This window comes from Glycine max, chromosome 14, assembly GCF_000004515.6.
Source record: "Glycine max cultivar Williams 82 chromosome 14, Glycine_max_v4.0, whole genome shotgun sequence".
In the NCBI taxonomy this organism is placed as follows: Eukaryota; Viridiplantae; Streptophyta; class Magnoliopsida; order Fabales; family Fabaceae; genus Glycine; species Glycine max.
Window position 1 is genome coordinate 37,611,929 of NC_038250.2, and position 22,741 is coordinate 37,634,669.

A 22,741-nucleotide genomic window follows, 5' to 3' on the forward strand; every position below is an offset into this window, starting at 1 on the left:
TGGTGTCAGTGGACTTGACTATTGGTCTTATTTTACACCATGAATCACTTAATAGTTCCGATGAACCATTTGAATGATTAACTAGTCTTAAATTATGATATGCCCATAATTAAGAGGTATGAAAGGAGAAGGATGAGTGGTGAGGAATGTGTAGTGAGCAGGTGTTAGGATATATGGAGAATTGAAAGTTAGTTGCTTCTCAAATCTTTAATTTCTTGGTATTAAATTCAAATATTTAATTTCTTGGTATTAAAAAGAAACACTAGACGTTGCTACTCATATTAGCATTCAAATCTTTAATTTGTAGGCACTTTTCATTTTCTTGTTTGCATCATGATCACAACATTCCTTGTTGGACATTATAGTGACCATCATCATAGGTACAAATGTTTTTCATAAACTTTTGATGCTCTTTTTTGTTACCAATGCTTTTATAACTTGTTGAGTGTGATTAATGACTATTATCTTATATACAAGTTATGTTCATCATGAGTGAACCTTAGATTCCTATTTGAGATTCAGTATAATGATTCTTGTAGACAATTTGCATTAATCGTTGTATTGAATCTTGAATTGTTCGTTTGAACAATTTGGTAAGAGTCATTTATTTATAGTAGATTCATACGTAAAGGTCAACTTTCTTTTCCAAAATTTGATGAAATTTTGGTTAGTGCATTTCACTTTGTTCTCCAGGTGCATACTTGATTGTGGTGGAATTTATGTCACCACTTTCATGTCGTGTACTTGGAGATCAATGCAAAATGTTGTCAAAATTTCATCAAATCTAAGAAAATAAAGTTAACCTTTACGTATGAGTCTGCTATAAAAAATGTCTTCCTAAATGGGATAGGGTCACACCTTTAATGAAAAAAGTAAGGTTTTCATGCATGGAATCACTAGCTTTGTGAGTATCACAGAGTTATTAATTAGATGGACCGAAGTTGGATGAATGCAAGTCGCATCAACCCTGCGTATGAGGAAGGTGTTGAATAGTTCTTGTAATTTGCTTCAAAAAGAAGTCGAATGGATGAGGATGAAAAATATTTTTGTCCTTGTATAAACTGTTTGAATTGGAGACGACAAGTACTTGACGACATATGGGAACATCTTTTGTGTAATGGGATTACGAAGAATTATATGGCATGGTGAATTGACAGACATGCATAGGGAGTCTCAAACTAAATCGATTGATGTAGAAATAGGAGATCAATTAAAGGATATGATTCGTGATCATGGACAAGAGTCTTTTTAGCAAGCATATGCCCCTATGTATGATACATTGGAAAGTGATTGGAAGAAACCTTTGTATCTGGGGTGTAAGAAGCCTTTGACGTTGTTCTCAGTAGTGTTAAGTCTGGTTAATGTTAAGGCCATATATGGGTGGAGTGGTAAAAGCTTCACTTCAGTGCTTCAGGTAGTGCAGGATATGCTTATAGAGGAAAACACGTTGCCAAAAGGTTACTATCAAGCGAAGAAGATATTTTGTTTGATGGGTATGGAGTATCAGAAAATTCATGCATGCCCTAATAATTGTATACTATATGTCATACCCTAATTTCGTCCGGGGACGATAATTTACTAACATTTTGATTCTTGCTAGACGAATTGAGCTGCTTGACACCAGTTGTTGCGCAATCCGAAAGGTTTTTCGACATTTCGGAAAAGAATACTACGAAAAATACCCAAAAGGGAGGGCAAAAGGGTCATTTGGAGGGCTTTTCAGACTTCTGGCTCACCCAGGCTAGCCTCTAGCTCGCCTGGCCCCCCTAGAAGACTTAGGGGTGAAGTAACCAGCTCGCCTGGGTGAGCAAGGTTACTTCAGGTTGAAGCAACAACTCACCTGGGTGAGCTACTGTTCAACCATGCGCCCTCATTTCCTATAAATAGGTGTGAGAGGGCTGAAGTAAAGGGTTAAAACTTTCAACATTGAAAGGATTTAGTGAAATTAGATAGAAGAAGGAGAAATAAGAAGAAAAAACAAGGCCGAGGCGCTTCCGAATCACAATCATGACCGATTCCTACATCGTTCTTCGTTTGTCAACTGGTTAGTTTTTATTTTAAGGTTTTGAATTTTCTCTATGCACCCTTAGGGGTCCCTTTTGTTGCTTTGCACATCTTCATCTTATTCTTCTACCATCAGTGATCTCATTTCTTCATGTAAAGCTAAAATCAACCGATCATTTATTTCACAAGTCATCTTTTAATGAGTTTGAAAGTATATAAGTGAAACCAAAGCTAAAATCAACATGTAACCAAGCTTTTATCCACAAAAGTTGCTTGAATCCATTCAAGGTCCAACGCCTTAACGGTCTCTTTTGTTCTTATTGGTTAAAATGAACCATTCAAAAGTTTAAAAGAAACTCGACGCACAACTTTTCTTACTTTTAAAGAACTACGTAGGTCTGAGTTCCTCATCGCACTTGAGGATACGTAAGAGTAAGGGCCATGCTCTTGTCGATCCCAAAAGATAAAAAACATAAAAAAGGAAACAATAAATAAATATTAAAGTCATGATTTTGCACACTCGATTAAAGGCTGCCATCCTTTGTGATGGACGCGTGGGTGCTAATACCTTTCCCGCACGTAAACAACTCTTGAACCCTTTTTTTTTCTTTAAATTCGCGGACCCCTTTTTGGTTTTTCTAACGTTTTCCTCGAATAAATGTTGGTGGCGAATCCCACACGTTTTCCTTTGTTGGAAGACACACCCTTGAGTCTCGCTTCGCCCTCTTACCGAAGGGTAGGTTGCGACAGTTGGCGACTCCATTAGGGACTTTTTTAGAGAGTTAAGCCATTTAATCTGTGTGCAATATTTATCATGACTTTCTCTTTGTTTTGTTTACCTATCTTTCTTTTATGCTCCTGTGTTCATATAACTCTTTTGATGCTTTTGTATTTGGTGTGGTTGTTTACTTAATACATGCATTTATAAATATTTGTTTGTTTGATGCACACATGGCACATACACCTTTGCACATACGGTGAGGTATTGGGCCCTATACCCGGGTCCGTGGAAATATAGGAAGTAGAGGTTGATCTGTGGTCATGCTGGGTCTCCGACTTGCTTGATGGCTGTGAAACCTCATCTAGAGTTTTTATCTTTGATGATACGTTGTCACTGGTAGTCCCTACCGCCATAATGTTTGATATCAAAGAGGATGATATCTCTAGAAATGTGAAAGATATGTGCGACCACCTTTGGGGTTATCACTAAGTAGCGAACCTTTAGTCCCTCCCATTAGGTTCCTATTTTAGGGACATGGAGCAAACACAATGTGTTGCTTCTTTGATATGTCCATGCATTTTTATGACATCGTAATTGTCTGTGTCAGTCCTATGCTTGCCATGTTGTTATGTCATTTCGGCATTAATTGATTGTGTTACCATGCTTATTTGTCTACTATGTTTCTCTTTGTGCTATCAACCACATGCTTTCACGCATGCGTACTCATATTGCATCGTCACTCATGCATTGCATTTGTCTCATCATTTTGTCACGAGGGGTCAGATGGTCTGCATCACCTTCTTAATTGCATGCATGGGGCACCATGGTAATGGCTGTGAATGAACCATGATGCCCAATGCATTGTGGGTAAGAAGAGATGGTATTCCGGGCTCTTATGTCTATAAATAAAATGCATTTTTGTCATTGTTTCGCTCCCCAGGCTACTACTTGTTTGTGTGGATGCGAAATCTACCGGCAAGTGCACTGGGTCGTCAAGTAAATAATTAAAATGATGTGAACCGAGTATCGAACTCAGGGAACTTGTTCATTTGGTAAAGGTTTGTTCAATAAGCAGACATTTGCAAATAGAAATCATGACTGCGAATGAATGTAAAAGTATGTTCTATTCTAATTACAAAGCAATATACGTGAGCAAGTAAGTGTGAAAACAAATATCTAAAGGCGTTGGGTCCTCTTACTGAGCAAATTGATGCAATTAAGGATGTTTCTATAATTAAAGATGTTTCTGTGTTCTATGTTGAAGGCTCAAGTACTAAACACCGATGTCTCGTGAGATTAGCCTAATTCTAATTAAACTTTGTTCGCAGACGTCTCTTGTTGAACTTAGCTTAATTGAACAGCTTTATGATCACAACATAATAAAAACTAAATTACCGCACTCCGTGTCCAGACATACGGTAACCTAATCCTGCTCTATCAAGTTCTAAGGAGAGAATACATCTTTCCATGCTAAAGCCCCTAACAGTACACACATATGGGTGATCAAGCCACAAGCATGCAATAATAAAGTACTGATAGAAACAATGAACACATAAAACAACCTTAATTAGATAGGGAAAAAGTTTACATCAGTTACTCAGCAAGAATCCCCAAACTGAGGGTTTAGCCTTCCATAGCAAGGAAGCTCATTTTACAATGAAGAAGAGGAATTAAGAGAAATTGCTTACTTAGAAAGGAGTGGGGATATCTCCTCCATCTCTAGGAATCTCACAATCACTCAAAAACTCACAAATCTTCCTAAAAGATCAAAACTTGGCTTCTTTGGTTTATTCTTTGCCTCTGTGTATTTCACTCTTCAAGCTCTTACGGCTATTCAACGCTCTCTTCTGACCTCTTCGTCACATTCTCTGCAAGTCAGGCTTAAAAAAAGGCTCACTGACCTCGACGTCGCGCTTAGCGCCATTCTCGCACTTAGCGCGAGTAAGTGAATTTTCGCTCAGTGCCAAACTCGCGCAAAGCCTGGAAGGTGACAAACGAATCGCTGAGCGAGCTGATGACGCACTGAGCGCGTGCCTGCGTGACAGATTCCTCCCATCCGCTAAGCGCATTGATGCCTTGCTTAGCGGATGACACTCACTAAGCGCATTGAGCTCGCTTAGCAAGACATCAACTTTAGCACTTCTTCAAAATAACTTCGTTTTGCCTGAAATTGAAGAGAAATTGACATTAATTCCATACACAAGGCTTCTATTGAGCACAGATAAAAACAAAGCAAAATTTATTTACAATCCTACAAAAAGAACCATAAATTGGGGAAAATATATACATTTTGTAAAAGTTTATTTACAGTCATGGATAGCATAAACATTCCTTCATGCATTCATCATATTTCCTCTATGATAGGGTGTCTAAGTATTGCTCAGCAGAGTTTTTCATTCTAGCAAACATGAGATCGAACTAAGCACCCTCTTTTAAGAAAAGGTTATCACATGTCAAAATCAAGAGCCTAGAAGTAGCCAGTTTGCGAGAGCTAGGGCAGCGGATGGATCAAGTTCAACATCAAGCCTTCCGCAAGACATATAGGAAAATCTAGGACTTGGCTATGATAGAAGTTTCCGTGGAAGCCATCGCATCCCTCACTCAGTACTATGACCAGCCACTAAGGTGCTTCACAGTTGGGGACTTTCATGATGCAATCCTCCCTAGGAAGGGACCAGTCACTAGAGCCATGAGCAAAAGGCTCCAAGAGGATTGGGCTAGAGCTGCTGAAGAAGGCCCTAGGGTTCTCATGAATCTCAGGGTAGATTTCTGAGTCCATGGGCCAAGGTTGGGTCCAATTATCTTTGTACATATTAGACTAGGATGTCATTATATTTGATCCTTGTATTTAGGGCTCCATAATGTAGGTAGGGTACCCTAGAAATATAGGATTTTTCAGCCCTTGTATTTTGTGGCACCTAGACTAGTTTTTGTATTAGGGGTAGTTTTGTAATTTCACATGCATTAAGTGAATATTTGATGTTTGTGTTGGGAAATAAAATTTAATTGAATTGGTAGAAGCCCAATCCAATTAAATTTTAGAGGGGGAGGAGAGCATTTGCTTACTACACCCCATTGCCACATCATATAGTCACACTTTGTGCATGTCCTTCATGCTTTACATGCCTCATTACACCTAAGCACACTTAGTGGAGAATCTTGGAATTGATCTTGGATTAGTGGGCTGAACCATAACTAAAATTCACTAATTATAATTAGTGAAATTTTGGCTCCACAAATTCAATTTCAAATTCATGTGAAATTTGAATTGAAATTCAAATTTCCTTCCAATTTTGTGTGACACTTAGGCTATAAATAGAGGTCATGTGTGTGAATTTTTTTCAACTTTGATAATTTGAAAATTAAACTTCAGATTTCAAAGCTCTTTTAGAGCACAAAATTTCGTGCTCTTCTCTTCCTCTCCCTTCATTCATCTCCTTCTTCCTCCAAGCTCTTATCCATGGCTTCCTATGGTGGTGAGCTTCTTCTAGACTCATCTTCTCCTTGAAGTGGCGTCTCCTCTCTCCCTTCCTTCTCCATTCCGCTGCCATTCATCTTCCAAGAAGCAAAGGAATCCATTGATGAAGGAGATCCTAGGCCTACAAGCTCCAATGGAACTTACATCATTTCAGTTGGTATCGACTGTAGAAGAGTTCGAAGGGATTTAGGGATGCCCGCTAGGAGGAAGCCGTATCTATTTTCTGGGTTATACCCCTCCATGGTAAGAGTATCAAAAGTGGTCAAAATCTCGACACAAGAATTGGACCGAGTAAAGAAAAACAGAAATAGGGTGGTTGGGATACCAAGGAAGAACTTGGAAGAGAAAGTAAAAGCTTTGGCAGATCAAGGAGAATGGACTTCATTCATTGATGTTTTAGCACTATTGGTGTTTAGGATCGTCCTCTTTCCAAATGTAGATGGGCTAGTGGATCTAGCAGCAATCGATGCCTTTCTTGCTTATCAGCACAACAAGGAAAGCCCGATCGTTGCTATTTTGGCCGATGCCTATGACATGTTCGACCGGAGATGCGAGAAGAGTAGGCGAGAATTGTCTGTTGCACACCCGCTCTTTATGTATGGCTGGTCTCCCACTCTTTTCGTCATGAAAGTAGACCCGTCTGTCCCCTACAAGGTCATCACATGTGTGCCAAGAAAGGGAAAATGATTTGGGAGAAACTCTTGGCGGGTATGGTAGGGGCGTTTGTTAATTGGTTCATGTTAGTAGATAAATACTACTAAATTTTGTGTAAGAAATCTGTGCAAATTGTATCTAACTCCACCCATTTATGGTCATTGTGTAGTGTTGTAATTAATTTTTGTTAAATATAGGCAATAAGTACTTAGTACTCCCATTTTGTGCATTTAATAATCATTCCCTTTCAATTTCAGGTTAATTAGGCAAGTTTGTGAAGTGATGATTTTGATCTGCTTGCTAAGCCAATTTGCAGGCTTAGCAATCCATCCACTAAGCGCACCTCTCTTACGGCTGAGCGCGAGGAAGAATGTGGAAGAAGGATGAGTTGTGCATGCGCGCTAAGCGAGAGCTCATCCCGCTAAGCGAGAAGACACGTGCTTTTCCTTGAGCCTGAAATAAAAAATGGAGGGGGAGTTTGGGCTTTTCCTTGAGCTTCTGCATTTTTAGAGATTTCTAGAGAGAGAGAGGTCCAAGTTCCAGAGAGTTTTGAGAGCTTTTGCTGTGCGAAGACTGGTAGAGAGCTGAGCTCGAAGAGGAAGCCATCCTGAGAGCATGAGATGAGTCTTTGAGTGATTGTGAGGTTCTAGAGGTGGAGGAGACATCCCCACTACTTGTATTTCTTCAATCCTTCATTTTTTTCTTCTCTTTGTTGTAAAGGAAGCTTCCTAGATATGGAGAGCTAAATCCTCTGTTGGTTCTTCCTTGTAGGTACTTGATGTAAATATCTTTATATCTATTTAATGATGTTTTATGTGTTCTCTGTGCTATTAGTACGTCATTTTAGTATGATTTTGCCTTGATCACGTAGATGCATGCTTTGTTAGGATCATTCAATAGTGGGAACTGGTCTGATTCTTAGAACTTGATAGGACAGGGCTAGTTTATCATATTATCACGAGGGATCAGGGTACAGTAACCTAGTTGTTTGTATGTCTGTCTTAATGCGGTTTTGGTCAAGTTTAGTCCAACAAGAGGGATCTGAGGATGATGCTTGATTAGGATTAGGCTAGACTATCATGAGGGATCAATGTTTAGCATTTCAGGAGACACCATAGAACACAGGAGTATTGTAAGTAGAGAATATCCTTATAACATCAGACACCTAATAGGAGGACCAACACGTTGTCTACTTGTCTTTACACATCATTACTCCCTTGATTTTCCTTTTTAATAGTTAGTTTATATACTGTTCGGCTTCCAGCAAGTGCACTGGATCGCACAAGTAGTATAAAACGGTAAAAACCGAGTATCGAACACTTGGGGAACTTGTGTTATTTGGTAAGCTATTTCAGCAAATAGGCGCCTAGTGTGTAAAAGTAAGTGTGAATATGAACAAATGTATAAACTATCTGTGCAAAAAGAAAGAAACTCACACGAGAGAAATGGTTTGTAAAAACAAGTAGAGAACACGTTGGTCTTCCTAATAGGTGCCTGATGCTAAAATGATATTCTCTATCTAACAATGCTCATGCGTTCTTATGGTGTCTCCTGAGATACTAAACCTCGATTCCTCATGATGGTTTAGCCTAATCCTGATCAAGCATCGTCCGCAGATTCCTCTTGTAAGACTAAACTCAACTAAGACCACATTAAGACACACATACTCAACTAACTTATCGCACCCCGATTCCTTGTGAAAGCATGACAACTCAGCCCTGCACTATCAAGGACTTTAGAGTCAGACCAGTTTCCACTGTTGAATGACCCTAACAAAGCATGCATCTATATGATCAAGGTAAAGACATACTGGAATGAAAAGTAGATAGCACAGAGAACACACAAAACATCATTAAATAGATAGAAATGCATTTACATCAGGTACCTACAGGGAAGATCCAACAGAGGATTTAGCTTTCCATACCAGGAAGCCTTCTTAACAACAAAGAGAAGAACAAGATGAAAGATTGCAAAAATACAAGTGGTGAGGATGTCTCCTTCACCTCTAGGATCTCACAATCACTCACAAACCCATCTCAAGCTCTCAAACCGGCTCCTGCTTCAAGCTTTGGTCTCTGCAGATCTTCACACAACAAAATCTCTCAAAACTCTCTAGAACTTGGACCTTTCTCTCTCTAGAAACCCTAGACATGCAAAGCTCTGAATCCCAATCCAAACTTTCCTCACAAAATCTGATTTCAGGCTTAAATAGGTGGCCTTGTTTGTGCTCGTGCGCTTAGCGCATGTATGGACCGCTTAGCGCACGTTAGTGATTTTTGGCTTAACGCTTCTTTCTCGCTTAGCGGATGAACTGAAGCGGTGCGCTTAGAGAGATGAAGCGGTGCGCTTAGCGAACCTATACAACTCATCTTCTTCTGGATTCTTCCTCGTGCTTAGCCCAGGAGTGTTGCGCTTAGCGGGTGCTCGCTAAGCCAACATATTGGCTTAGCGAGAAGGTGAAAACAACCTTTTCCAAAGCTTGCCTAATTAACCTGAAATTGAGAGAAAATGATTATTAAACACACAAAATGAAAATACTAAGTATTTATTACCTACACTTAACAGAAAATACTTATAACATTACAAAATAACCATAAATTGGGAGAGTTTGATACAATTTATACAAGTTTTATACACAAAAGTTAGTCGTTTTCACTGACTAACACATACATGTTCATAGTCCACACATATCTTTTCATACAAGACACCTATTCACTAAATATAGCTTTACCATGTAACACAAGTTCCCTGAGAGTTCAATACTCGGTTCTTACCGTTTTATACTACTTGCACGATCTGGTGGACTTGCCGGGTTCGACCAAGTTTTTGGCGCCGTTGCCAGGGAACTTCTTTCTATTTGGAAAGTTTGTTCAATCCTAGGTGTCTATTCTTTATTCTTTGATTAACTGTGAATATTTGCTTTCGATTCATATTTGTTTTCTTCTTGAACTGGATAACCGTTGTTTCTGTTAGTGTTTTATATGCATAGATCTCCCACAGGACAGTAGCTTCCATTCTAGAGGAAGAAACTCATTTTTCTGATTCTACATTATCTGACTCACCATCATCAAGGGAATCCACGACATATTTACCAAAAGCCGTTATCATGGTTGATGAACACCAGCAAAGGGTTACCCTTGAGGACTACTCAAGCAGTTCAATACCACAATTCTTTACCCGCATCGCACGTCCGGGAGTCCAAGCTCACAACATAAACTACCCTAATTCTTTAATTCATTTAATACAGGGGAGCTTATTCCAAGGATTACCAAATGAGGACCCCTATGCAAATTTGGCATTATTCATTGAAATATGTAACACTGTAAGTATTAAAGGCGTGCCAGATGAAGCCATTAGACTCAACCTATTTTCATTTTCCTTGGCAGGAGAAGCCAAAAGGTGTCTCCATTCATTTAAGGATAACAGTCTGAAGACCTGGGAAGAAGTTGTTGAGAAATTTATGAAGAAATACTTCCCCGAGTTAAAGACTGCGGAAGGGAAAGCTACAATTTCATCATTTCATCAGTTCCCTGATGAATCCCTAAGTGAAGCATTCGAGAGGTTTAGAGGTTTGTTAAGAAAGACCCCCACCCATGGACTCTTTGAGCCAACCCAGCTTAACATATTCATAGATGGGCTGAGGCCGCAATCTAAGCAGCTGTTAGATGCTTCTGCAGGGGGGAAAATAAAACTGAAAACCCCTGAATAAGCAACGGAGTTGATTGAAAACATGTCTGCCAGTGATCACGTCATTCTACGTGATAGAGTACATCAACCCACTAAGAAGAGTATACTGGAGTTATCATCACAAGATGTTGTGTTGGCACAAAATAAGTTGCTCGCTAGGCAACTTGAGATCTTGACAGAAACCCTGAGTAAGTTGCCAACTAACTTGTCTAATTGTCAACCTTTACAACCTTCTATTTTGAAGGTTACAGGTTGTACCATATGTGGTGGTACTCATGAATTTGGCCTTTGCATTCCTTTTGAAGAGCAAACGCAAGAGGTTAGCTACATGGGGAATCAACAAAGGTAGGGATACAATCAAGGTGGATTCTCAAGTTTCCAGCAGGGTCCTTACAACCAACAAGGACAGTGGAGATCACACCCTGGTAATCAATTCAACAAAGACCAGGGTGGACCTTCCTACAGGCCGCCTCAACAAGGGCCTAACATTTTTCAGAGGACAACCAAGATGGAGGAGACTCTGACTCAATTCATGCAGGTGACCATGTCAAATCACAAAAGCACTGAGTCAGCATTGAAGAACCTTGAGATCCAGGTGGGCCAACTAGCCAAACAATTAGCTAAAAAGTAATCCAATAGCTTTGGGGCGAACACAAAAAAGAATCCCAAAGAGGAATGTAATGCTGTGATGACAAGAAACAAGAAGCTTTTGGTAGTTGAGGATGAAGATAGGGTGGCTTTGGAGAAACAAATTGTTGTAAAGGATGGCATTGAGGAAAAGAAAGAGGAGGTAACAGATGTGACAAGTCAGGAGAGTGAAAACCAATAATGGTCGAGGAGAAAGAAATAAACGACCAAGAAAAAAAAATAGAGGTAGAAAAAGAAAAAGAAAATGAAGAAAAAGAAAAAGTTGAAAAAAATAAAGAAGGGAAAGAAAAGAGTAGAAGTGAGAAAGCAAGAGAAAAGAAGAAAGAAAAAGCTTCAAATAAGGATACAGAAGTACCATATCCTGTGGTACCTTCCAAGAAAGACAAGGACCTCCATCTGGCGAGATTTCTTGATATTTTCAGGAAATTGGAAATAACTATGCCTTTTGGGGAAGCTTTGCAAAAAATGCCACTCTACTCGAAATTTTTGAAAGATATGTTGACGAGGAAAAATAGATACATCCACCAGGAGAATATTGTTGTGGAAGGAAACTGCAGTGCTGTAATACAGAGAATTCTTCCACCAAAACATAAGGACCCTGGAAGTGTTACTATTCCTTGTTCAATCGGTGAAGTCAATGTGGGAAAGGCTCTCATTGATTTGGGAGCCAGTATCAACCTAATACCGCTCTCCATGTGTAGAAGGTTGGGAGAGTTGGAAATCATGCCCACGAGAATGACTTTACAACTTGTTGACCGATCCATCACAAGACCTTACGGAGTAATTGAGGATGTTTTGATAAGAGTGAAACATATGGTCTTTCCAGCTGATTTTATGGTCATGGATGTGGAGGAAGACCATGAGGTTCCAGTCATTTTGGGACGTCCCATTATGTCAACTGCAAGTTGCATAATTGATATGGGAAGAAAGACACTGGAGACGGGTTTTGAAGATCAGAAGATCAATTTTGATCTTTTTGAAGAAAACAAGTCGGTGCCAGAGCATAATGTTTGCTTGCTGGTGATGGAGGTTGAAGAAGAAGTCTTGAAGGTGAGGACCAATATTTGATCGCCCATTGAGGTAAAAGCCTCAAGCTAATGATGTTAAAGAAGCGCTTCCTGGGAGGCAACCCAATTCTAATTTCTACTATTTTGTTTTTTTTAAGCATTGTATAATGTGGAACTTGCTTCATAATCATTACATTGGGGTATATCAGCTTGTTTTTGAATGATAGATATAAGGGTTTCAAATTCTTGAGAAAAGGACTGAAATAGAACTTAGAAAATTTTTTTCTTCTGAAAATCAGTCCTTTCGCTAAGCGCAAGCCTCGCGCTAAGCGCATCTTTTGTCATGCGCTAAGCGGAGAGTCTCTAGCGCTTAGCGCTCAACCCTTGCATCTCAGGCTGATTTGGTTTGCTAAGCTGGCCAAGGCTGAGCTAAGCCCATTTCAATTCAATCTAAATTGGGCTTAGCGATGGCCTGCTCGCTAAGCGCATCGTATTCACTGGCTAAGCACGAGACATCGCCGCTAAGCCCATTATGATGCGACCTAAATTGGGGTTCATTGAGCTAAGCGCTACTCATGCCAGCTAAGCCCAATTCCTTGCGGCCGTAGCAACGCTAAGCGATCCATCATCTGCTAAGCGCATGCCCCTCTGTATTCAAGATGCATTATATTAGCTAAGCCGGCCCAGAGCCAGGCTTAGTGAGAGTTGCAGGTATTATGATCTGCAGAACTCGCTGAGCGCCTTTCTGTGTGTTAAGCCTAGTTTTTTTTTCTTTTTTTTTTTAAAAAAAATTAGATTTTGAATTTCTAACTTGGGCTAAGCGCGCAGTTCCGCTAAGTGAACCTCTTTGAGAAACCAAACGTCTCTCTGGCTCGCTTAGCGCTACGGTTCTCTAAGCGAGAGGGTCGAAAATTGCTTAAGTGCGTGTAACATCAGTTACACTCACCTTAGCCTAAAATTTCTAAGCATTACCTGCATTCTCCCTCTCACCAAATTCATGCACTTTGCATTCTTGCATTCATCTTTTTTGCATCTTCTATGTAGTTGCACCAATCAACGATCCAAGTAAGTTCCTCATTCCCTTTACTTTTTTATTTTGGTGAACCTTAGGGTAGAGAACCATAGAATTTAGATTTTAATTTTTAGGGTTTTAATGAGATTAGATTAGTTAAAAATTAGGATTTTGTGAATGATTGTGTTGTGTAGATAGTTTTGGCTGTTTTGCATGCTTGATATGCCTTAAAGAGGCTCAAAAAAAGAGAAGAAAATATACTTCGTTTTTAGCATTTTTTCTGGAAAACACGATGAATTTGCTAAGTGCTCATGTTGTGCTAAGCGGGTTCATCAAAATTGCTTTAATATTTGCATTTTCAGATGAACTCGCTAAGCGCGCCTACTGTGCTAAGTGAGTTCATCTTTTGTGGATGAACATTCATTTCGTTGTGGCATCCATTGGGCTAAGCGAGCTTAAGCCCACATACTTAGTGAAATTTCTGAAATTTATGGTCCTGCTAAGCGTAGCCCTGTTGAGCTTAGCGTATATCTGTTGCAGCTATCATTAGGCTTAGCGGGTAGTCGCTCGCTAAGCCGATTATGCAAAAGCATAATTTTCTGCAATATCCGCTAAGCAGCCCCCAAGTCAAAGCGGTAAGTGTTTATTTTGTGGCCTAACTAACTTTTTGGGTTCCTTTGTGTTGCAAATGGCTTCCAAGAAGCGTAAGAGCATTGGGGCAAGGCCAACTGCTCAGTATGACACTAGACGGTTCCATTCGCTTGATGCTTGGAACCGTTATATAGATAACGTCTTAGGAAGGAGCATTTTGCCAGAGAGGAAGCTAGAGATATACCAAACAGAGTTTGATGACTTCAAGACAGAGTTGGAGAGGCATAATCTTCACAAACGCCTCACCAACTTGGCAGATGGGACTATTGGTGTTGCTTTGGTGAAAGAATTTTATGCTAATCTCTACAGCTCTAGGATCCTTCACCATAGCAAGCCAGAGTTAGAGGCCACTTGGTGAAGATAGATGCCGACAACCTCAACACATTTCTGGAGACTCCTGTAGTCCTAGAGGAGGGGGAGACATTACCCACCTACTCTAGGTACTGCAGGTTACCATCAGACCACAGAGAGATTGAGGTTGCTCTTTGCATAGCAGGGATAAGGTTCATTTTAAATGCTGAGGGCCATCCGGGGAGGATTCTTAGGAAGGATGTGACTACCTTGGCCCAGGTGTGGACTGTTCTCTATTACTCCAACCTGGCCCCTACATCTCATACATCAGACCTTACTGTAGACAGAGCTAGGTTGATCTTTGGCCTGGTCTCTCATATGGACATGAACATCGGCGCTCTCATCTCAGGACAGATGACTTCCATTGCCCAGTCTAACTCTTGCAGACTTGGGTTTCCTACTTTGATTACAACCTTATGCCGAGCCCGAGGGGTTGTCTCTGACAACCTCACATTTGAGTGCCTGAGCCCGGCCATTAACTTGACCTACATCAGGAAGAACTGTTGGAACGTTGATGATCTAACAGTTGCTTTTTGAGGGGCTAGGAGGGAGAGGGCGAGGCCAACTGATATTTCATCTACTTCTACAGCTCCAACACCTACTCCAGCATCTACTTCTGCAACTCTTTCAGTTCCAGCTTATGTTGACTCTTAGCGCTTTGAAGCCATACTTCAAAGTATCCATCAGGGATAGATTCTATTGCTGCAAAGCCTACAGAGGGTAGCTCCTCCAGGATCCATCCTATTAGTAGAGTAGTTCTTAGAGAGGGTAGCCTGGCCTGGGGCCCAACCTTCTCTTGATATGGAAGGTGAAGGTCCCACAGCCCAAGTACCCCAACAGGTATAGGATGCTTCATCTGAGACCACCATTCCAGAGCCATTCACTCTTCATCATGAGGCAGGTGAAGAAAAAGTGAGACCAGAGACTGCTACTACTCCTGAGGGATCACTTGAGGGCATATTAGAGCCTCCTACTCCAGTGGCAGACCTCCCCTCACCATAGCCTGCAACTGACCCTTCCACTCCCAGACTAGAGATACTAGAGGACCCGACCACACCAGTCCTGGCACTGAACACCTCTCCTCCAGCTACTCTAGTACTTCACTTGACAGATGAGGAGGATGCTCAGACTCAGGATTCATATGATCTATCTCAGGAATTTTAAATTCTTGATGATTTTTCTTTTTGGAAATTATTATAACTATTATATTTCAGTACATAGTTTTAGTGATTTTGGTTGATGTTTATATATACTTGTGTTTTTTGTGGATAGTTAGGATGCATGTTTTGAAGCATACGAAACACTTTGACTTGATCTTAATGAATATGCAGTGAAACACTTTTATCTTTTGGTGAAATGGGAGTTATAAACTGATTTTGGATTGAATGCATGATTGTGATGAAGATTGTGTCCCTTTTCATAAGTTTGAGCTAGTGTGTATGTTAGATAAAGAAAGAACAAGAATGTGAGCTTGCAATTAGAATTGTTAGTTAGTAGACAGGTTGGTTGAGAAAGAAAAGCTTGAACCATAATTGGTGAAAGTGTGATCTTAAACTGTGAGTGAACGACTAGCATTGAGTAATAGTCTTTGCATCAATCTCTAAATTTTAGAATGAAATGTATGAATGTGGATATGATGAAGGCCATGATTGTATATACAAGCCAATTGACCAAAAATCTTACCTTGAATTATAATTGTATCCTTAGCTGGCATGAGTGGCACTTAGCTCAATGAAACCCAGTTTAGGCTGCAAAGAATTGGGCTTAGCGGTGACAAGTCGCGCTTAGCCATTGATACGATGCGCTTAGCGAGCAGGCCATCACTTAGCCGAATTTAGATCGAATTGAAATAGGCTTAGCTTAGCCTTGGCTAGCTTAATGGACCAACTCAGCTTGAGGTGCAAGGGTTAAGCGCTAAGCACTAGAGACTCTCCGCTTAGAGCATGACAAAAAATGCAGTTAGCACAAGGCTTGCGGTTAGCGAAAGGACTATTTTTAGAAAAAAAATTTCTAAGTTATTTTTCAGTCTCTTCCTCAAGAAATTGAAACCCTTATATCTATCCTTCAAAATAAGCTGATATACCCCAATGTAATGATTATGAAGCAAGTTCCACATTATGCAATACATAAAAGAAAAGAAAAGCAGAAATTAGAACTGGGTTGCCTCATAGGAAGCGCTTCTTTACGTCATTAGCTTGACGCTTTTACCTCAATGGGCAAAATCACGTTTTGGTTCATACTTCCAGAACCTCCTTACCCACTTCCATTACCTGTAAGCAAACATTTTGTTCTGGAGCAGGCTTGTCTTCAACAAATAAATCGAAATCAATTTTCTGATCTTCAAAGCCCAGCTCCAGCTTCTTTCTCCCCATATCAACTATGCAGCTCGTAGTCAACATGAATGGCCTTCCCAATATTATAGGAATGTCATTATCTTCACAGATATCCATTACCACAAAGTCTGCCGGGAAGATAAAATGTTTTACTCTGACCAACACATCTTCAATTACTCCATATGGTCTGGTAATGGAGCGGTCAACAAGTTGTAAAGTCATCCTAGTGGGCATGATCTCCAACTCTTCCAACATTCTGCACATGGAGAGTGGCATTAAGTTAATACTGGCTCCCAAATCAATAAGAGCCTTTCCCACAGTGACTTCTCCAATTGAACAAGGAATGGTTACACTCCCAGGGTCTTTATGCTTGGGTGGAAGGATCTTTTGAATCACAACACTACAATTTCCTTCCACAACAATGTTTTCCTGGTGAATATACTTGTGTTTCCTTGTTAACATATCCTTTAAAAACTTGGAGTAGAGTGGCATTTGCTGTAAAGCTTCTCCAAAGGGCATGGTTATTTCCAGTTTCCTGAAAATATCTAAGAATCTCGCCAAATGGCGGTTCTTCTCCTTCTTGGAAGGTACCACAGGATATGGTACTTCCGCACCTTCATTCACAACATTTTCTCTTTTCTTCTCTCTAGCTTGTTCACTTCTACTCCTCTCTTCATTCTTATTTTTTTCATCTTTTTCATTTTTTTCATTTTCATTTTCTTTTTCTTTTTCTTGGTCATTTAATTCCTTTTTCTTGACCATTATTTGTTTTTCTTTTTCCTGATTGCTTTCACCTCTCACAACATCTTTCTTTTCATCAGTACCTTTCTTTTTAGCAACTTTCTTCTTGGATACAACACTATCCTCATCCTCCGCCTCCACAAACCTCTTACTCCTTGTCCTCACAAATTTGCATTCCTCCTTGGGATTATTTTCTATATTCGCCACAAAACTGTTGGATGACTTGTCAGCTATCTGCTTGGACCTCAAGGTTTTTTAGTGCTGACTCAGTGCTTTTATGATTTGACATTGTTACCTGCATAAATTGAGTTAAAGTCTCCTCCAGCTTAGTAGTCCTCTGAAAGATGTTAGGCCCTTGTTGAATTGGCCTATTGGAAGGTCCACCCTGGTCCTTGTTGAATTGATTGCCAGGGTGTGATCTCCACTGTCCTTGTTGGTTATAAGGACCCTGCTGGAAGCCTAAGAATCCTCCTTGAGTATATCCTTGTCTCTGTTGATTTCCCATATAGTGAACTTCTTGAGTGTTTTCTTCAATGGGAATACATTGGCCTATTTCATGGGCCTCACCACAGATGGTACAACCTATAACCTACAAAATTGAAGAATGCGTAGGTTGACCAATAGACTGTTTAGTTGGCAACTTACCAAGTGTTTCTGTTAAAATCTCAAGTTGCCTAGAAAGCAACTTATTCAGTGCCAATAAAGCATCATGTGATGATACTTCTAACACACTTTTCTTTGTGGGTTGATGAACTATGTCACGCAGAATGGCATGATCGCTGGCGGACATATTCTCAATTAGCTCATGTCATACCCTAATTTCGTCCGGGGATTATTATTTGATGATATACAACCTTTGATTGGCCGCTTCGAGATACTTGGCACCCTTTGTTGCACAATGTGTTAAGTCCCGAGACGTGCCGAAAATCAAAAGGAAGCAGGCTTACGCGATCCGTGAAGATTCCGTAATGTGACGGAAATCGAAAGGAGGTGTTTTTCGCAATCCGTGAGTTTTCGTAACTTCTTCGAGAGCTAAAAAAGAGTAAATACATAATCCGTAAGGATTCGTAACCTTTCGGAAGGAAAATAAGTATCGTTACGAAATTCGTAAAGTTTCGTAATGTTACGGAAAAAGAATTACCAAAAAAGGTAAAGGGGGGTGCATTTAGTAAAAGGGGGGGGTACAAATAGCAATCAGGCCCACTTGGGCTGTTGCTTCTGGAGGAAGCAACCTTGCTCGCCTGGGCGAACTGGGTGGCAAGCTCCTCCCCTATTATGCTATAAATAGGGTGAGGAGTGAAGGGAGAAGGGGTTCAGCCTTCTTGGCACTTCTTATTCTCTCGAAATTGCTGAGGAAAATTATTTCCGTGAAGAAAATCCAAGCCGAGGCGCTTCCGTAACGTTTTCGTAACGTTTCCGTGAGTAATTACACGAAGATTCTCGACCGTTCTTCAACATTCATCGTTCGTTCTTCGTTTTCTTCAGTCTTCAACGGGTAAGTACTTCAAACCGAGCTTTTCAATTCATTCTATGTACCCTTGGTGGTCCACATTTTGTTTCATGTATTTTTATTCTCATTTTCATTCGCTTTCTATACCCCCTTTTGACGTGCTTAAGTCATTTATTTAAGTCATTTCTCGCCTAATCTAAAAATAAAATAAATTTCCACCAATCGTTTGAATTGTATCATCCGTTAATTTCAGTTAAAATGAATTCCGACCGTTCGGTCATGCCGTAACCACGTTGGAAATCAAAAAAGAGGTAAAATAATAATATAATAATAAAAAAATACCCTTTTAGTAAAATAAAGCGAAAAATCAATCGGACGTTTTCTCTTTGGGATTTCTCATTCTTAATTGAATTGACTAATAACTAAAGTGAAACTAAGGCTAAAATCAACTCGCCTAGTCAAGCTCGTCCACAAAAAATAGGGTTTTGTTTATCATTTCAGTTTCTTACCAAGTAAAATGGATCATTTTTAAGGTCCAACGCCTTAAAATGATCACCTTTCAAGTAAAAAGAATCACTTGATTCACGCATAAGAAAGAACTACGTAGGTCTGATTTCCTCTTTGATAGAGGGTACGTAGGAGCAAGAGCCCCGCTTTTGTTGACCTCAAAAAATAAAAAGAAATAAAAGTTAAGGTAACGCAATTTCCACAATTCTAAAAATTAGGCTGTTGTCCTTTGAGACAAACGTGAGAGGTGCTAATACCTTCCTCAAGCGTAAATACAACTCTCGAACTTAGAATTTTCATTTTGACCGGTTTCCTTCGGTTTTCCCGACGTTTTCCACAAATAAACGTTGGTGGCGACTCCGTGCATCTTTCCTACTTTGGAAAGCGCACCCGTGAGCCTCGCCTTCGCTCGCCCGCAAAAGGGCACGTTGCGATAGCTCAGTTGCCTATTTAGGGGTTTTCAATTTTATTTTACCCCCTGCTGAAGCATCTAGCAGTTGCTTGGTTTGTGGTCTCAGCCCATCTATAAACATATTCAATTGAATTGGCTCAGAGAACCCATGGGTGGGAGTCTTTCTTAATAAACCTCTCCAACGCTTCACTCAAGGACTTGTCAGGGAACTGATGAAATGAAGAGATTGTAGCTTTCCCTTCAACAGTCTTTGACTCTGGGAAATATTTCTTCAGAAACATTTCAACAACTTCTTCCCAGGTTTTCAGACTGTTACCTTTTAATGAGTGGAGCCACCTCTTGGCTTCTCCTACCAAGGAAAATGAAAATAGACTGAGTCTAATGGCTTCATATGGCACGCCTGCAATCTTTACATTGTTATAGATTTCAATGAATGTCGCCAAGTGTGCATAGGGGTCCTTATTTGGTAATCCTTGGAATAAGTTCCCCTGTATTAAATGAATCAAAGAATGAGGGTAGTTTATGTTGTGAGCTTGCACTTTAGGACGTGCAATGCTGGTAAAGAATTGCGGCACTGAACTGCTTGAATAGTCCTCAAGGGTAACTCTTTGCTGGTGTTCATCTGCCATGGAAACGACTTTTGGTAAATAGGTCACAGATTCCCTTGATGATGGTGAGTTAGATGACGAAGAATCAGAAAAATGAGTTTCTTCCTCAAGAATGGACGCAACTGTCCTGTCTTGCAGAAATTTTCATCTCCTCTCGGCTCTGTTCCTTCTCAACGTAGCCTTAATTTCCAAGTCCAGAGGAACTAAATTGCCTGTGGGAGATCTATGCATATAAAACACAAGCAGAAACATCGGTTATCCAGTTTAAGAGGAAAATAAATATGAATAGAAAGTAAATATTCATAGTTTATCAAAGAATAAAGAATAGACACCTAGGACTGCACTAACTTTCCAAATATAAAGAAGTTCCCCGACAATGGCGCCAAAAACTTGTTCGAACCCAACAAGTGCATTGGATCGCGCAAGTAGTATTAAATGGTAAAAACCGAGTATCAAACTGTCGGGGAACTTGTGTTACTTGGTAAAGCTATATTCAATGAATAGGTGTCTAGTATGAAAAGAGATGTGTCAACTATGCATAGGTATGTAAACTAACTATTAAAAGGAAAATCACGTGAGTAATGATGTGTAAAGACAAGTAGACAACATGTTGGTCTTCCTATTAGGTGCCCGATGTTAAAAGGATATTCTCTACTTAACAATGCTCATGTGTTCTATGGTGTCTCCTGAAATGCTAAACCCCGATTCCTCATGATAGTCTAGCCTAATCCTGATCAAGCATCATCCTCAGATTCCTCTTGTTGGACTAAACTCGACCAGAACCGCATTAAGACAAACATACAACAACTAGGTTTCCGTACCCCGATCCCTCGTGATAATACGATAAACTAGCCCTGTCCTATCAAGTTCTAAGAATTATACCAGTTTCCACTATTGAATGATCCTAACAAAGCATGCATCTACGTGATCAAGGAAAAAACACACTGAAATGACATACTGATAGCATAAAGAACACATAAAACATCATTAAATAGATATACATGTATTTACATCAAGTACCTACAAGGAAGAACCAACAGAGGATTTAGCTCTCCATATCAGGGAAGCTTCCTTTACAACAAAGAGAAGAGAAAAATGAAGGATTGAAGAAATACAAGTAGTGGGGATGTCTCCTCCACCTCTAGAACCTCACAATCATTCACAGACTCATCTCATGCTCTCAGGATGGTTTCCTCTTCTCGCTTAGTTCTCTGCCAGTCTTCGTACAACAAAAGCTTTCAAACATCTATGGAACTTGGACCTTTCTCTCTCTAGAAATCTCTAAACATGCAAAAGCTTCGAGAATTTCCCAAACTCCCTCTCTATTTCTGATTTCAGGCTTAAATAGGGGGCCTTGTTGGTGCTTGCGCGCTTAGCGCAACTCTGGACCGCTTAGCGTGCATTAGTGAATTTTGGCTTAGCATGCGTCTTCTCACTCAGTGGGTGGACTCAAGCAGTGCGCTTAGCGGGATGATCCATCACTCAGTGAACATGCACAACTCATCCTTCTTCCAGATTCTTCCTCACGCTCAACCAAAGGAGTGGTGCGCTCAACAGATGGCTTGCTAAGACAACAGATTGGCTTAGCAAGCGGATGAAAATCAGCACTTCAGAAACTTGCCTAATTAACCTAAAATTAAGGGAAAATGATTATTAAATACACAAAATGGGAGTACTAAGTATTTATTAGCTATCTTTAACAAAAAGTAATTACAACACTACAAAATAACCATAAATTGGAGGAGTTTGATACAATTTACACAGGTTTTATACATAAAAGTTAGTCGTATTCATTGAGTAACAACGTGCGTAGTTTATTTGTGACCATAGGAGTTAACAAAATGATTAACATGGCTAGGAATAGCTTAAATTGTTGCAAAAGGGTTTCCAAAAAAAAAAAAAGAGTTAGCTCGCCTGGGCGAGATGAGCTCGCCTGGGCGAGATGAGCTCGCCTGGGTGAGCTGAGTTCGCTTGGGCAAGCATGTCTGCTCCAAAAACATAAACTGGGGGAGAGGTGAAGCAATTATTCACCCCAAAATATTCCCCAAGCTTTCAAAGATGTAGGTGCTCATGGAAATCACCAAACCAACATCCCTAAGCCACCATTTTTGCGTTTTAGCGGTGAAATGCCTCAATGGCATTTGCATGTGATTTTGAGAAACTTAGCTTGTGGAATGAATTGTGCACATATGGGTGCCATTGTAAGTTGTTGGGAAGTTTTGTAGAAGCTAGAATAAAGTGCCAAAAGCATGACTTAGGCCTAAGAATCTAAGATTTTGGTTTTGAATGTAAAAAAAATGCATGTTTGTGAGGTTTTTGACTAGAATTTGAATTTGCTGCCTCATGAGGAATACCTTGCACCTAGGTAGCATGAAAAATACCTTTCAATAGTATGTATATATGTCGGATAGGTAGCATGAAAAATACCTTTCAATAATGTGTATGTATGTTGGACAGGTAGCATAAGGAATGTCTTT

The 22,741-nt window shown here is 40.0% G+C and overlaps 1 protein-coding gene across 1 annotated transcript; it reads left to right on the forward strand.

Moving 5' to 3' along the window:
* The first annotated feature begins 11,630 nt into the window (after positions 1-11,630).
* LOC102663894 (uncharacterized) lies at positions 11,631-12,260 on the forward strand. The gene has a single exon (XM_006596767.1). It carries the CDS (start codon positions 11,631-11,633, stop codon positions 12,258-12,260), a length of 630 nt encoding a protein of 209 aa, XP_006596830.1.
* Positions 12,261-22,741: the final 10,481 nt, after the last annotated feature.